Source organism: Candoia aspera, chromosome 1, assembly GCF_035149785.1.
Source record: "Candoia aspera isolate rCanAsp1 chromosome 1, rCanAsp1.hap2, whole genome shotgun sequence".
Taxonomy (NCBI): domain Eukaryota; kingdom Metazoa; phylum Chordata; class Lepidosauria; order Squamata; family Boidae; genus Candoia; species Candoia aspera.
The window spans coordinates 72,875,070-72,887,858 of record NC_086153.1 but is presented as its reverse complement, the minus strand read 5'-3'; the positions used below and the strand labels follow the sequence as shown (position 1 = coordinate 72,887,858).

At 42.2% G+C, this 12,789-nt stretch overlaps 1 protein-coding gene across 1 annotated transcript; it reads right to left on the bottom strand.

The window, feature by feature from the left end:
- Positions 1 to 5,031: 5,031 nt before the first annotated feature.
- Positions 5,032 to 10,678, bottom strand: IRF2BP2 (interferon regulatory factor 2 binding protein 2). The gene is made up of 2 exons (XM_063306686.1): positions 9,366 to 10,678; positions 5,032 to 8,654 (listed from the first exon to the last, which is right to left on the bottom strand). Exons 1-2 carry the CDS (start codon positions 10,384 to 10,386, stop codon positions 7,948 to 7,950), a joined length of 1,728 nt encoding a protein of 575 aa, XP_063162756.1. The 5' UTR covers positions 10,387 to 10,678; the 3' UTR covers positions 5,032 to 7,947.
- Between the last annotated feature and the right edge of the window lie 2,111 nt (positions 10,679 to 12,789).

Sequence of the window (12,789 nt, the reverse complement as noted above, 5' to 3'; positions counted from 1 at the left end):
TTGGATGATGCCTGAAAACAAAAAGAAAATGTCTGTCTTTTTTGTGTCATATGGTAGTTTTACAATATTTTCCTCCTCCCATTGCAGGCTAAAGTTATGCACATTTATACAAAAATGTGACCTACAGAATGTAATTGACTTTCTCCAAAGTAAATAAGAATGTGAATGCTGCATGCCATGATTACTGTAGTAAGGGTGCTCAATCTATAGACACCTATATATACTGAACTACTGTATGTCTTCCAGCATTCTTCACCCTTGGCCAGGATTTTGTATGGGTTCAATCTAATCCTATTTGTGTATTTTTTAGAATTAATTGCCAAGTGCTTTGTTGCTTATTTGCAAATAACTATGCATCATATCCAAGTCTTAATGGGTTTGTTCATTGCCTTTTCCATCTCTGTGTTTTTCCTTTCATAAGGTAATAAAGAGAATATTGGCAATATTTAACAGAAGCTTTGCATTCAAAGAAAATGAAGTACTTCCCAGGTTTTTCAGTATCCCATGAAACAAACTCTTTGTAGGTTTTTTTTCTCTGTTCTAAACATCTAATATCTTATTACAGATAAGATGAAATATATTTTTTAAACTTGAATGTAAATGTAAGATATACATTTTTAAACTGATTTTTTTTAGTAAAACAATCCCACAATAGAAATAAATACTCTGTGTGTGTGTGTACACAGTATATATATCAACTCAAAGTGGCAAACATACGTAATACTCCTGAGTTGGGTACTTTAGCAAGCCCTAGAGAATATGAAAATACTATTTTTTCTCTAAAGGCTGAATTTGCCTATAGGCAAATTTTAACACAGTTGAGTTGTTCTTATTTTAATTTTCCAGGTCCCCATTCCCCAGGAGCCCAAGGCATGAGCATATCTGCCATTTCTCCTTCCATTTTTTGCCCATAACAGTAGCTATGTGGGCTAAGTTGAGCTAAGAGATAGTAATTAACGTAATATCTGGTAGAGAGGGCTCTCTCTGGATGCCGTTATGGAAGTCATCTGCAGCGAGTTTGAAGCTGGTCTCTCTCTGTCATTGTCGTCTTTCTCTGGAGCAACTTTGTCCCTGATATTAGACAGGTCCCAACTCTTCTGGCTTTCCACAAAGCTATTAAGACCAGTCTGTTTCAGCAGGTCTTTGGGGCCTGAGGGACTGGCTTTATTCATTTGTTTGCTTGTTTCTTCCCAGTGAATGTTTTATGTATGTGAGATTCCTTGGAGTTGGGAAATTTATGTTGGCAGTTTTAACCTTCGTGCTGGTTGTAGGCCTATAGCTGCTGTCAGTTATGATTGCATGACATATAGAGTCGCTTTGGCAAGATGGGCGGTGAAGAAATGTGAGGAATGAATGAATGAATAAATAAATAAATAAATAAATAAAGGCCCAAAAGTTGATAAGTAGATAGGTAGGTAAATAATTGAATAATTAAAGGCACCCATTGAGCTGTCATGACTTCCCAGGTTGCAGTTCAACATCTAAATCACACTAGGGTAAGGTATGATTGACTGTTTTGTAGGTTAGTATAGTGTGTGAACCTTGGCAAATAAGTTAGGTCAGTAAACTACGAGTTAACATACTCTGCAAAGCATAGTCTTTAACTAGGGGCTTCTTTGAGTAAAGCTCAGCTCCTGCTGATATCCTGAACATGTCCATACAGTTTTCTTGACAACAGAAATGGTTTGATATTGCCTTCTTCCAGGATGTTTTTTGATGTGCTTTTGAAGGAAGGACATATATATCACTCAGGCTGGATAATTTAGGTTGTTGAATTATTATTTTCCAGAATCCATTTATACTGCTAATCCTATTACCTTTCAACCAGTGAAATTCTATTATCAGCATGATTGGACTGGAAAACCTTCACCTTCCTTTTATGTTTCCCTTCTCTTTGAGCACTTCTACTTATAAAAGGAACATGAGGTCATTTTAGAATATGGTACCCACTCCCTTAAGGACATTGAAGAGTTCCCAGCACCTTTACCGATCCTTGCTGGAAACAAAGATCAACACTGCAAAGCAATTCCATCAGTGCCATTCTGTTACTTTTCAGGGCACAGGTAGACTGCAATATGTACTGTAAGTCATATTACATGGATGGGTCTAATAGCAAGCAAAAAGAAAAAGAAGTCTGAAAACTCCTATCATTGTTTGTGTGTGTGTGTGGAGACAGATGGTAACACAATCCTGGGAACTTGGAAATAATGACCATATTTAAGAAGAATCAATTTATGTCCCTTTTAACTGTCCTTTTAATTGTAACACAAGCATCCTGAGATAAATAGAATTTATATTATGTTGATGGAACACTGGGAAATCTGTTGACCTATCATATAGATCTATAGCTAGAAAAATAAATTTTCCTCAACCTTAACTTACTATGTGAGTATAAATTCTGTGCAACTGAGTAGGACTTATTTCTGAATGGTACCATTTCAGCCTGGAATGACACATATCAGGCTACTATTTGCAGACAGCTATTTCTAATTTTAATACAAGTAACAGTTACACTTACTTGAGAGTTATTTCAGCTAAATCCATGTATATGCAAGGGATTCAGGACTGGATTTGTCTGAAAGCATTAGAAAAGTTTTATAACTTTATAAAAGTGAGAGACAACATTTGGGGTAGTTTTGTTTAAAAATAATGTTATATGTTCCCTCAATGCACTTCACTTATGTAATTACTGGGTTATCATTTTTTCTAAACTAAAATGAGGTTTTAAAAAATACATCAGTTATCCATATACCTGAATTCCAAAGCAATTTCATTCAAGTATAAGTTAAAAGTCCTCCTTTTGGGAGAGATGGGCAGTAATAGAAATTTGAAAAATAAATAAGGTTCAACTTTTTAGTTAGGAACTTCTTCAAAATAAGAAATGTATATTCAACAGTATAGACCTATGCACATTTACTCAGAAAATTATTCCCTGACCTTTAGTCTGTAAGCGTTCATAGGATAGAAGACTGAGAGTAAATTATCATCATAAAATCAAAACCTTTATAAGGATTTATGATGATTTCCTCTTAGCCAAAGACATTGAACGAGTTTATGTAAGCATCCTAGCTCCAAAGTCTGGAATGATGCAATGGGTAAATATATATTCCATTCATCTGTTAGTACAGGCTGACCTTCGTCTATGGTAGAGGAAAGGTGTTTCTTCCCATTCTATATTTCTTGAATAAAGGCAAACAAATGAGGGTGACTCAGAATTTTGTGTGGCCTAGATGTGATTGAACATTTTCTGAATGATTTGTCTACACTTAAGAATCAGAAGAAGAGGAACTTACTATTTGTTATAACCATGTGAAACTATTTTATACATTTTGTATATAACCTCATCCATCAACAATACAAAAGTTTCAATACATTTCTTTGATTTGCTTGTTAGTTTGTAATAGTTCATCTGCAGTTTTGACAACTGATTTACTTTTTAAAAAAGATATGCCTGGGAGGGAAAAGTGATTAAAATAAAAATAAAAATACAAATCATAGTTATATTTATATAAAATGAAAGTCCCTTTTTGTCTTTTCCATGTTTTAAAAAAATCCAACTGCCCTCATTGCTTTCATGCATATTATAGTTATTAATTTAACATCTATGTTTTCTTTTTAAAGTCTAGGATTATGCTCCTTAAGCAAAAGCAGAGAGTGTTCTTTACTGACTACTTTTTATGGTGACATTGGTTGTCCACTTAAACAATCCACTGAAATTGTCTTACTTCCATATAGATGGAACTGATTATGGAGTTTCTGTATGTTTATAAAAATGTCAAAAATGTTTGAAAAATTAGTGTAATATACTTAAATGCCACTTTCTGCTTATATACATTACTTTTACAATTGTATTCCTCCCCCCATTCCCCAAATAAAAATTATGTGTACAAATATGTGTTCCATAAACTGGAAGCTTTCAGCAAAACTGAAGGTCTTGGTGTTGATTGTACAGTATAGTACAGCTCAGTTCAGTATTCAACTAGCCTTGATTTTAAAAAAATAAATAAATGATTATGGCCTGTCTACTGAATTCATTGATTGTATATAGAAATATACATATTAATTTGTGTATTAATTTGCAATCCTTTTACTACTTTAATAGTACAATTTTCAGTACTAAGCAAATTGCAACACCACACAGCTCTTCAAATCTTTGCACTGATCTTGTAAAACTCCCATGTAAATCATGGCATTTTCTTTTTGAAACTGCAGTGCTTGCAAAATGTATATAAATTTATCATAATCTCTGATTCTTTTCCAGCACTGAGCCTGATCAGGGCTTGCTTACATCATTAGACTTTCAATTACAGCAAATTCTTTGTATGTTGACTGCAATCCAAACTGCATTGGTGCATAATGTTTTCTAGTGTTTTTCCCTGCACTGCAGTGAAGAGAGGCAATTTCAAAAAGCATTTCTTTCAGCCCTAAACATATTTACTTGGATTGTGTTCAAGGAATATTTCTTCCACTTAAATATTGTAAGGGCAACATGTTCCTAATTCATGTTAAGTAACACATGATCTTCAATCTTCAACTAAAAAAAGCTTCTACAAAACTGCAGCACCAGATCAGTCCTCAATGGCTCTCATGTCGGCAGAACACTGCATCTATTCTCCCTGGTAGTAAAGTGAGAGGTTCTGGCTCAAGTACAGAAGAAATTTCCCAGGATCCTGTTGCCATAAAATGCTATTGGGAGAACTCCACAAATAACCCTTTTCCTAGATATGATTTCATACAGAATTTAGTTCAAATATACCATAACGTAACTACTGTCCAGAACTTCTTTCTATGTTTCTTTTTTCCTTCCCACTTGCCTGGATTCTGTGTACCTTAATAGATAAGGGAATAGTTCTCCATATTAAGAAAAAACAGCAATCTCTGATGACACTTTGTTCTATTCTTCCCTGTCTCTTTCTAACAAAAGAAAGTAATCTAAAAAAAAGTTGCTTTGGCTACTAGGTATGTCAATAGCTGCAGGATTACTTTTTAAATAAAAAGGATTACAAAAAAGGACTACACTCACAGAAAGTGTTTAAATGCCTGATTTCACTTTATTTAATGCAAAAGATAAAAAAAAAATAGGAAAAAATAGTAATGTGTTAGTTCAGCAACTATAAACAATGAAAGCATAGTGCAGGTGGTATTTTAATAACGGTAACTTAATATAATGAAGGTGAGATTGTGACAATCACACTCTTCATTAAACAACATTTTGCTTTATTGCTATACAAATTATCACCATTAAAAACTGGAAAAAATGTAAGGGTGCAACATCTGACTCCATTGAAATAAGCAATTAAGTTCACATTAGCTGCAATGGAATCAAGTTTTGTTTTATTGAATAGTAACTGTAGTATTGTTGCAGCTAAAGCACTTGAAAAAACTTTGTAGCCAGGGAAGCATATGGTATATGCGTAGATATATAGTTATCTACTGATGTCATAAACTGATTTAAAAAAAACAAACAAAATTACGTTAACCCAATTGAAATCACAGAAATGCATTAAAAATTAGTATCGTAGTTTATGTCATTTCTGTAGTATAAATTTATAAAGTGTATTAGAACTGGTCACCTTAACAGAGGTGTGGAAAAAATTGGCTGAACAGATAGTGTTGAAATCTGTTCCAGCTGTGATCATGTGTTACGGCAAGGTTTAAACTTCCCATTCATTGAACTACTTTAAAGAACATACAGTGATATCACTGAGCTACAATATGGAGACTGTAACTAAGGATTTGAATCAAATGCCTCTCAATACTCCGTCATGCTTGAATGCCATTATCAAGAAAGAAGTTACTGTCATCCCATCTCAGATTAAGAAGCTCAAATCTGAACTACATGCCAAGACATCCCAGTGAACTTTCCAGGAAAATTTTAGTAGGGGTATTTCTTTTAACGTAGAATGCAAATTGCTTATACAAATTGGTTGAATACATGAGGTATTATGTCAAAAAGATTCTTAAGAACTTATCCTCTATCAATTCAAAATCCAATTTTTAATAAAGTGCCTAAATTCTTATTTCCACATATTATAGTGGTTCCAAAGAATCCTTTACAGTTGTATATATGTGCGTTTTCCCATCTCAAACTTTCTAAACATGTGTTTACATAAGACACCAGTCTGATCTATATGTATTTCTATAATTTCAAGAAATATTGAATTGGTTTATCATGCAAATCTTGTTATTTAATATTACACTGACCTGTAATACGGAACACAATGCTAGTGGGTGTGCTTATTAAAATGTTTCAAGAAGAAAGAACTGCATGTGGGCAGGTTAGGTTTTCAAATGCATTGACCACTAAGAAAGAACCCTATCAAAATCTATTCTGCATTAAATAGAAGACTGAAAATGAACACCTAAGAACAGCCTGACCCAACAGTATAAAATATGATTAAATGTAGCTAAAGAGAGTATATTGTTACGTGCTAAGAACATGAGGGGCATATTGCTGTTTGAAATAATCATTTATGACCATATGCTAGGTGGTCACCAATAATTAATGCAAGTGGTTGTACAGCAATGTTGCTAACACAATTGTGAACAGCACAGCAACACTACAGCCAGTCTTGACTATTTCTAGCAACTGATGTTTATTCATTTAAAATGTCTGCCTTCTGACACAAAAAGAAGCATGATCAAAATGCTAGTTAGGCTAAAGAATGATTGAAGGTAGTCCAGAAGGCATGGGATGCCTACATAAAAACTCAAGGAGATTTAAATCCTAGGTTGTTTCCTTTAAATGCGATTTGGTTGTTTTGCCTCCAACACGTGGATTAGGAAATTTCAGACAGAAATCCCTATTAATCTCTCTGCTGACAATGCAGACAAGCCAGGCAAAACCTCCTCTGTTGCTGTCATTACCACTCTGCTTTTGCTCTACTCTATTAGGTGACATCAGCAACAATAACAATAGCAACAGGACTAACCATTTAAGTGTTAAGAAGGAAGTCCTTTTGCACTATTGAAAAAATCCTAAAACCTACCTCATACAAGTATGAAGGGCATAGCAATGTTCAGTGGTGCTGAAAAGTTGTGAATTTGTTAAAAAGACGGCAGTGCTATTCTTTCTGCACCAATGCACAGCTAGTCAATAATTAAGCTTATCACAAAAATTTCGCAGGAACCTTACACAATTCATGGCAAAAAGTTTTGCAATCTTATACCAACCATTAGAACTGTGGTCATTTTGCTTTTAACAAAAAACAAACTCCCCAATGTCTAACACAATAGTACCTCACTTTTAGCTGAATAGTCTGCAAACAACTTCCTTCTACAAGCAAAAATGCTCTAAGAATCTGGCCATTTTTTGCAGCAGCAACGAAGGAATAATGTTTCCACACAAACCCCTAATGCTTCGCTTGTCTTTGGACTGGACTGAACTGAATAGCAACCTCGCTTGAATCCTATGAACTCTTTAATGCCATATTATCTCTAAAACCTAAAATGCCTCCAGCATGAATAAGGGAAAAAAAAAAAAAAAGGAACCACAGACAATAAGGCAATCTTTACAATGTCAAAAGATGTATTTGGCATTTTTAAAAAAAGGGAAAAAACCAAGTGCATACAATTACAGCTAGAAGCATTTCTGGTTTGCCAAGTGCTCTCTAAAAAAAGCAGCGCAAGTCACAGCCTACACTGAACAGTAACTGTCACCAAGGAAGCACAACAAATAGTTGCTATAACAACAAAAAAGAGCTTTTATAAGTACATACCTTTTGTCTTCAAAAAATATAGAAACACAATGTATTCAAAAAAAGAAATCAAAATTATACAGCCATGTTTTATGAAGTCTACATTTCCCTTGTCTTGGATATATATATATATAGATATATATATATATATATAATATAATATATATATAGATATTTATAGTATTTATAGGTATATACAGTTCAAGCAGTTTTATGTTTAAGTCGATGTTGCATTGAAAAACGGGGAAAGTCACGAGTCCCTCTCTTTTTTCACTTTGACATCTCCTGCAAGAATGGTTGCAATCTCCCCCTGCATGAAGGCCCAAGGGACATTGGAACCCACTAGGGGGCACTTCTCCCCACTGGGACAATACACCTCCCCATTAGCTCCTTGCTGCTTGATGCTCTGTCTGGAGCAAGGGAAGCAAAACTTATGAGATGGAACGGAGGGGCACTGCACGAAGTGGGTGTCTTCCAAACGCTCATGACACAGAGTGCAGCAGAGGGGGACACTTGCTGCCAGAGAAGAGTCTGGGAGGCTGACAGGGTGCACCGGTTCCATCCCTCCAGGATTTGCCCCTTGGCTTGACACTTCCCTGGCCAGCCTTCTTTGGTTCATAGGGGATGGAGAAGGGGGGCTGCTGCTATTCCTCCTGGTGGTGGAGTGAACCTGGTTGGCATCTTTGGAAGCATGGTTGCCCCCAGCATTGTCTGCAGCCAAAATTAGCGCAGCCATAGGGGACTGACCATTCTGGACTGCCTCCGGTGGTGTGGTCCGATTAGAATGAGGCGAAGCAGTTGGGGGCGGTGGGGACATGAAAGATGCAGCTGCCATGGGTATTTTCATCCCTTCTGATGAGGTGGGTAACCATGACTGTGCCTCGCCATTGATTTTCGGAGGTCCAGCTTCGCCTTCTGGCTCTGGAGAAGCCTTTCTCTTCCTTGCAGCCCGTGCCCCTAGAAACAAGCAGGGGAGATGAGATCATGTTGCAGAGAGAATGGTGTGTCCTGTATCACAGTTGAAGCAGCTGGACCTACGCCAAATTACTCACTGGATACAAATGGGGAAAGACCAGCTTCAAACCAAGTGAGCTCACCTTATCTGGGGTTGTGAATCAGCCCCTGCAAGGTAGACCAACATGCTGGGCCACTACTCATACTATTATGGAACACATTGCAGTCTAATGTAACTACGTTGGACCTCCCTCCTCCCACATCAGTGGCCACGAGCCAAAGAAACAATTGCATGCTTGTAATCTTCCACTGGCTGGAAACACAGTCACAGTCACTGTGCATCCAGTGCATCATAATCCACTCACACAAGAGAAGAGCCCAACGTTTACCCATACACACCAAGCCTCTGGCTAACTTCCGCATGTTTGTTAATTTGCACGCTCTGAGTTCGAGCCTGGTGCAGGAGGAGGAAGGCAAACGTTTCCCAGCCCCGTCTGCCTGAGCTCCCCTCACTAGAGAAAGTGGCCCGGAGTAGGGAGGGGAAACCTCCCCACCAGATGCTGCTTCCGCGCACCGAGCGCGCCGCCACAGCCAGGCGCCAGGAAGGCAGGCTAAAAAAGCGCCCCTGGCCCGGTTTTTCGGGGAGAGAGGTCGGGCGAGAGGTTCTCCCTCCACAAGAGCCCCATGCCCGGGCCAAACACCCGCCTTCCTCACCTGATTTGGCCGCGGCCCCGTTGCTGTCGTAGGCCAGTAGCCTCCCTCCCGCCATGCCGGGCTCCTTTTTGAACTTGCTTTCGAAGGGCGCCGCGTGGCCACTGTGCTGCAAGGCCAGCAGGGTGTCACGCACAGTCTTGGGCTTGCCCAGCCACTCTTGCTCCGAGCCCGCCGCTACCCCCCGGTTTTTGCTCTCCACGCCGAGTTGGTCCAGCGGGTCCGCCGAGCCCCGCGCCGCCTGCGGCTGCCCCTTGTCCTTGCCCTCCTGGTCGCTGGCGCCGCCGCCACCGCTCCCCGACGACGAGGAAGACACCGAGCCGGGCCGCTTGTGCCCGCCCCCTTCCCCGGGTTGCTGCTGGCTCTGCTGCGCTTGGGAGACCGAGACCTGCAGCGGGGTCGGCGGCGCTCCGGAGATAGCCGCCAAGGAGGCTGCTGCAGCCGCCGCCGCCCGGCTGTTGATGCTGATGGAGGCAGGCAGGGAGGCTCCGTTCATGAGCGGCACCAAAGTGGGGGCCACCGCGTGCGTCCGGCGCGGGTTGGGACTCTGACGGTTCAGTTCAGGCGGCTCCTCCGGCTTGGAGAAACCGTTGGGGACAAGGATGCCATTGACCTGCCTGCTCCCGCCGCCGTACTCGGGTCCTAGGCGGGGAGGCGGCCGCTCGGAGGACGCCAGTGCCGCAGCCAGGGAGTAGCGCTCATGGGGCTGCGGCGGGGCGCGAGACGCCGCCTCAGCCGTGGCCACCGCTGCAGAGTGCATTTCTTTGGTGCTGAGCGGCGGAGGCTGTTGCTTCGTGTGCGGAGGTGGAGGAGCCCGGCCTTCCTGGAAACTGTGCGCCCGCTTGAGCTGCCGAGCCGTGTCGATGACGAACTCCACCCGGTCGGCCCCTTCGTAGTTGACGCAGCCCCTGCAGACCGGCTCGGTGAAATCCCAGATCATGGCCCAGGGCATGCGAGGTAGATCGCACAAGTAGCAGGACTGCCTGCGGGAGGCAGCGGCCACCGCCACCGCCGCGGACGACATGGCCGAGTCCAGGGGCAGCGAGCGCCCCGCGCCTCGTCCCCTACCTCCTCTTCCCACCGCTGCTCTGCTTGCCACCGGAAAGGCTCGGCGTGTTGCAACCGCTGCAGCCTTTTGCCCTGAATGCCAGCTCCTTGGGCGGACGAGCGCGGCTCCGAGGCGAGAGAAGCGCCTTTGCTTTCTGCAGGCTCTCCTATTTCCTGGACTCCAGGGACGTGGCGATATGCATCGCCCGAACACAGCTCCCTCCGACCCCCCAGTACGACACGCAGCTCACTCTGCCCGCACCGTGCTCTCGCTACTCCAGCACTGCCCGCCGGCTGCCGGCCGCCCAGACTCTCACACTGGGCGGGGACTCCAGAAGCAGTCGCCGCCGCTTGGGCGCTCTACTCCAGTGACTCGATTCTTCGACAGTGCCCAGGAGCGCCTGCGTGCTAGGCTGTCCCCTTCCTCCGCCTGCTGCTCATTGAACTCCTGCCAAGACAACAAGAGCTGCAAGAATAACCAGCTCTCTCTAGTCAGCACGCGGGGAGCGGGAGGGGAGGAGGGAGGGAGGGAGCGGCAGGTCTTTCGTCTGTGAATGGATGCAAATAGGACTGGGGTGCCTTCCCTTCTCCTCCTTCCGGGCAAGAATGCTTTGATAGTAATGTGCGGGGAGTGTAGTTTTGGAATAAAAAATAATTAATAGGCAACCTGCACACGGTGCTTCGCACACGTTGCTTCGCCCGTCGCAGAAGGTCGCCGCACCGTGTGCATGTGTTCTCGTGTAGGATTTTGGATTCTGCAATGGCCGCGTTTTAAAATCTGGGCGACCCGTTGTGTCTTTTGAGTCTAGTTTCCATATTGACTCTGGGCGCATGACCTTTGGCAAGTCCTTTAGACTTAAAACTGCCTCTTAAATTGAAGTCATTAAGCATCTTCGAAATCTCCAACGCCCCTCCCCTTGCACCGCATCGATAAAAAAGCGTAATTGGAGGTCAGGAAAGGATTTTGGATGATTCTCGAGCCTTTAAGAGCGCTGCCACCGCCCACGATTGCTAGTAGAAATTATTATTGCTATTATTATTATCATATTTATTGGAATCAATCCCAGTGGCTTTCACTGGAATTCGTTACCAGCTAATTAATATTCCGATCCCAGGCACGTTTCTTTGGGAGTAAATCCCTCTGAATGTACAATAGGCTGCCTGTAAGAAAACAGGCATAGGGTTTTATTCTAAAGGTAGACTTTATTTCTGAGTAGAATTCGTTGGGCATAGTGGCTGGGAATGATGGGAGTTGTGGTCAAGACATCAGGAGTGTTACTGGAATGGGAAAGATACCACATGGTCAAGCAACCAAAGGTAACGATCCTGAATATGATCCTGACTTAGAAGCATAGTTAGAAAATAATTTGTTTGCCAAAAAAAATACGACGGAGGTTGGCATGCATACAATTTTCCTCCTGAAATCACATGTTAAATGTACAATAACATGCCCCAGACACTATTTAAATTACTCTTTTTTTGAAATCAACCACTGAATGTAAGGAAATGGAAAATATTTTTAGATTGCCGCATGAAAAAGGACGCCTTCAGGCACAGCAGTATAATGACAAGTCGGGGATACTGCACACACGAGTGAAAAACGCATTGGAAATCAACTTGATAGTTGTTTTGCCAGCAAGGAAATCTACCAAAATGTGTAAATTATTGTAAGTGAGCCCTACTAGTTACACTAACCGCTGGCAACCTTCTTCATAAATGTGTCGCACTGCCTTTTAAAATCCTTTCAGGTCTTCAGTTACCACTGTTGGAGCAGCCGTATTTCCCTTTCTGCCGTGAGGCAACAGCGCTGCGCTGGGCGCAGTCAGCGCGCACCCACGCACCAGGTTTCCCACCCCGCGCCTTCTCCAAAAAGCCGCGCAGCTTTTTTCGGTACAAAATAAGAAGAACCCATTGTCACTGAAGGAAAGGCGTAATCCTACTGTATATATGTAAGTGTCACGCTGCGTGCATATGGGATCGTGCCGGGTAAACAAAATGGCAGCGTTTTCCTAAACTTCTGGCGTCTAGGTCACCATTCCCACAGTACTGCTGCTGTTGCAGCAGCTGAGTTATGTAGGTTACAAAGGGAAACGGGGGAAGGGAGGGGAAGAGCGCTCTGACGTCTGCATTTTGTTCAAGGGCTTTGGCCGCACTCTCCGTGCGCAGTCGCAGTCCAAGACGTGACTCTCTGCTATTGGCACTCGGAAGGCTTGTTAAGCGAAATGTACATTCCAGAGGCAGAGACCGCCTTATTGCTGCGCCGTCACGGCAATAAGCCCCGCCCTCTCTGCTGCTATTTCTGGGCGCCCCGCGCTCCCTTCCTCCCAGGTGCAAAGCTTGCCCAGTGTGGTGGATGACTGTGTAAAAGCCGCGATATGTA

What these genes read in the sequence shown, in the direction of transcription:
- IRF2BP2 (XM_063306686.1), bottom strand. Translation starts at nt 10,386, where the DNA reads ATGTCGTCCGCGGCGGTGGCGGTGGCCGCTGCCTCCCGCAGGCAGTCC. An exon ending in CGGGGCCGCGGCCAAATCAG is followed by an intron (nt 8,655 to 9,365) that starts GTGAGGAAGGCG and finishes GCTTGTTTCTAG; the next exon opens with GGGCACGGGCTGCAAGGAAG.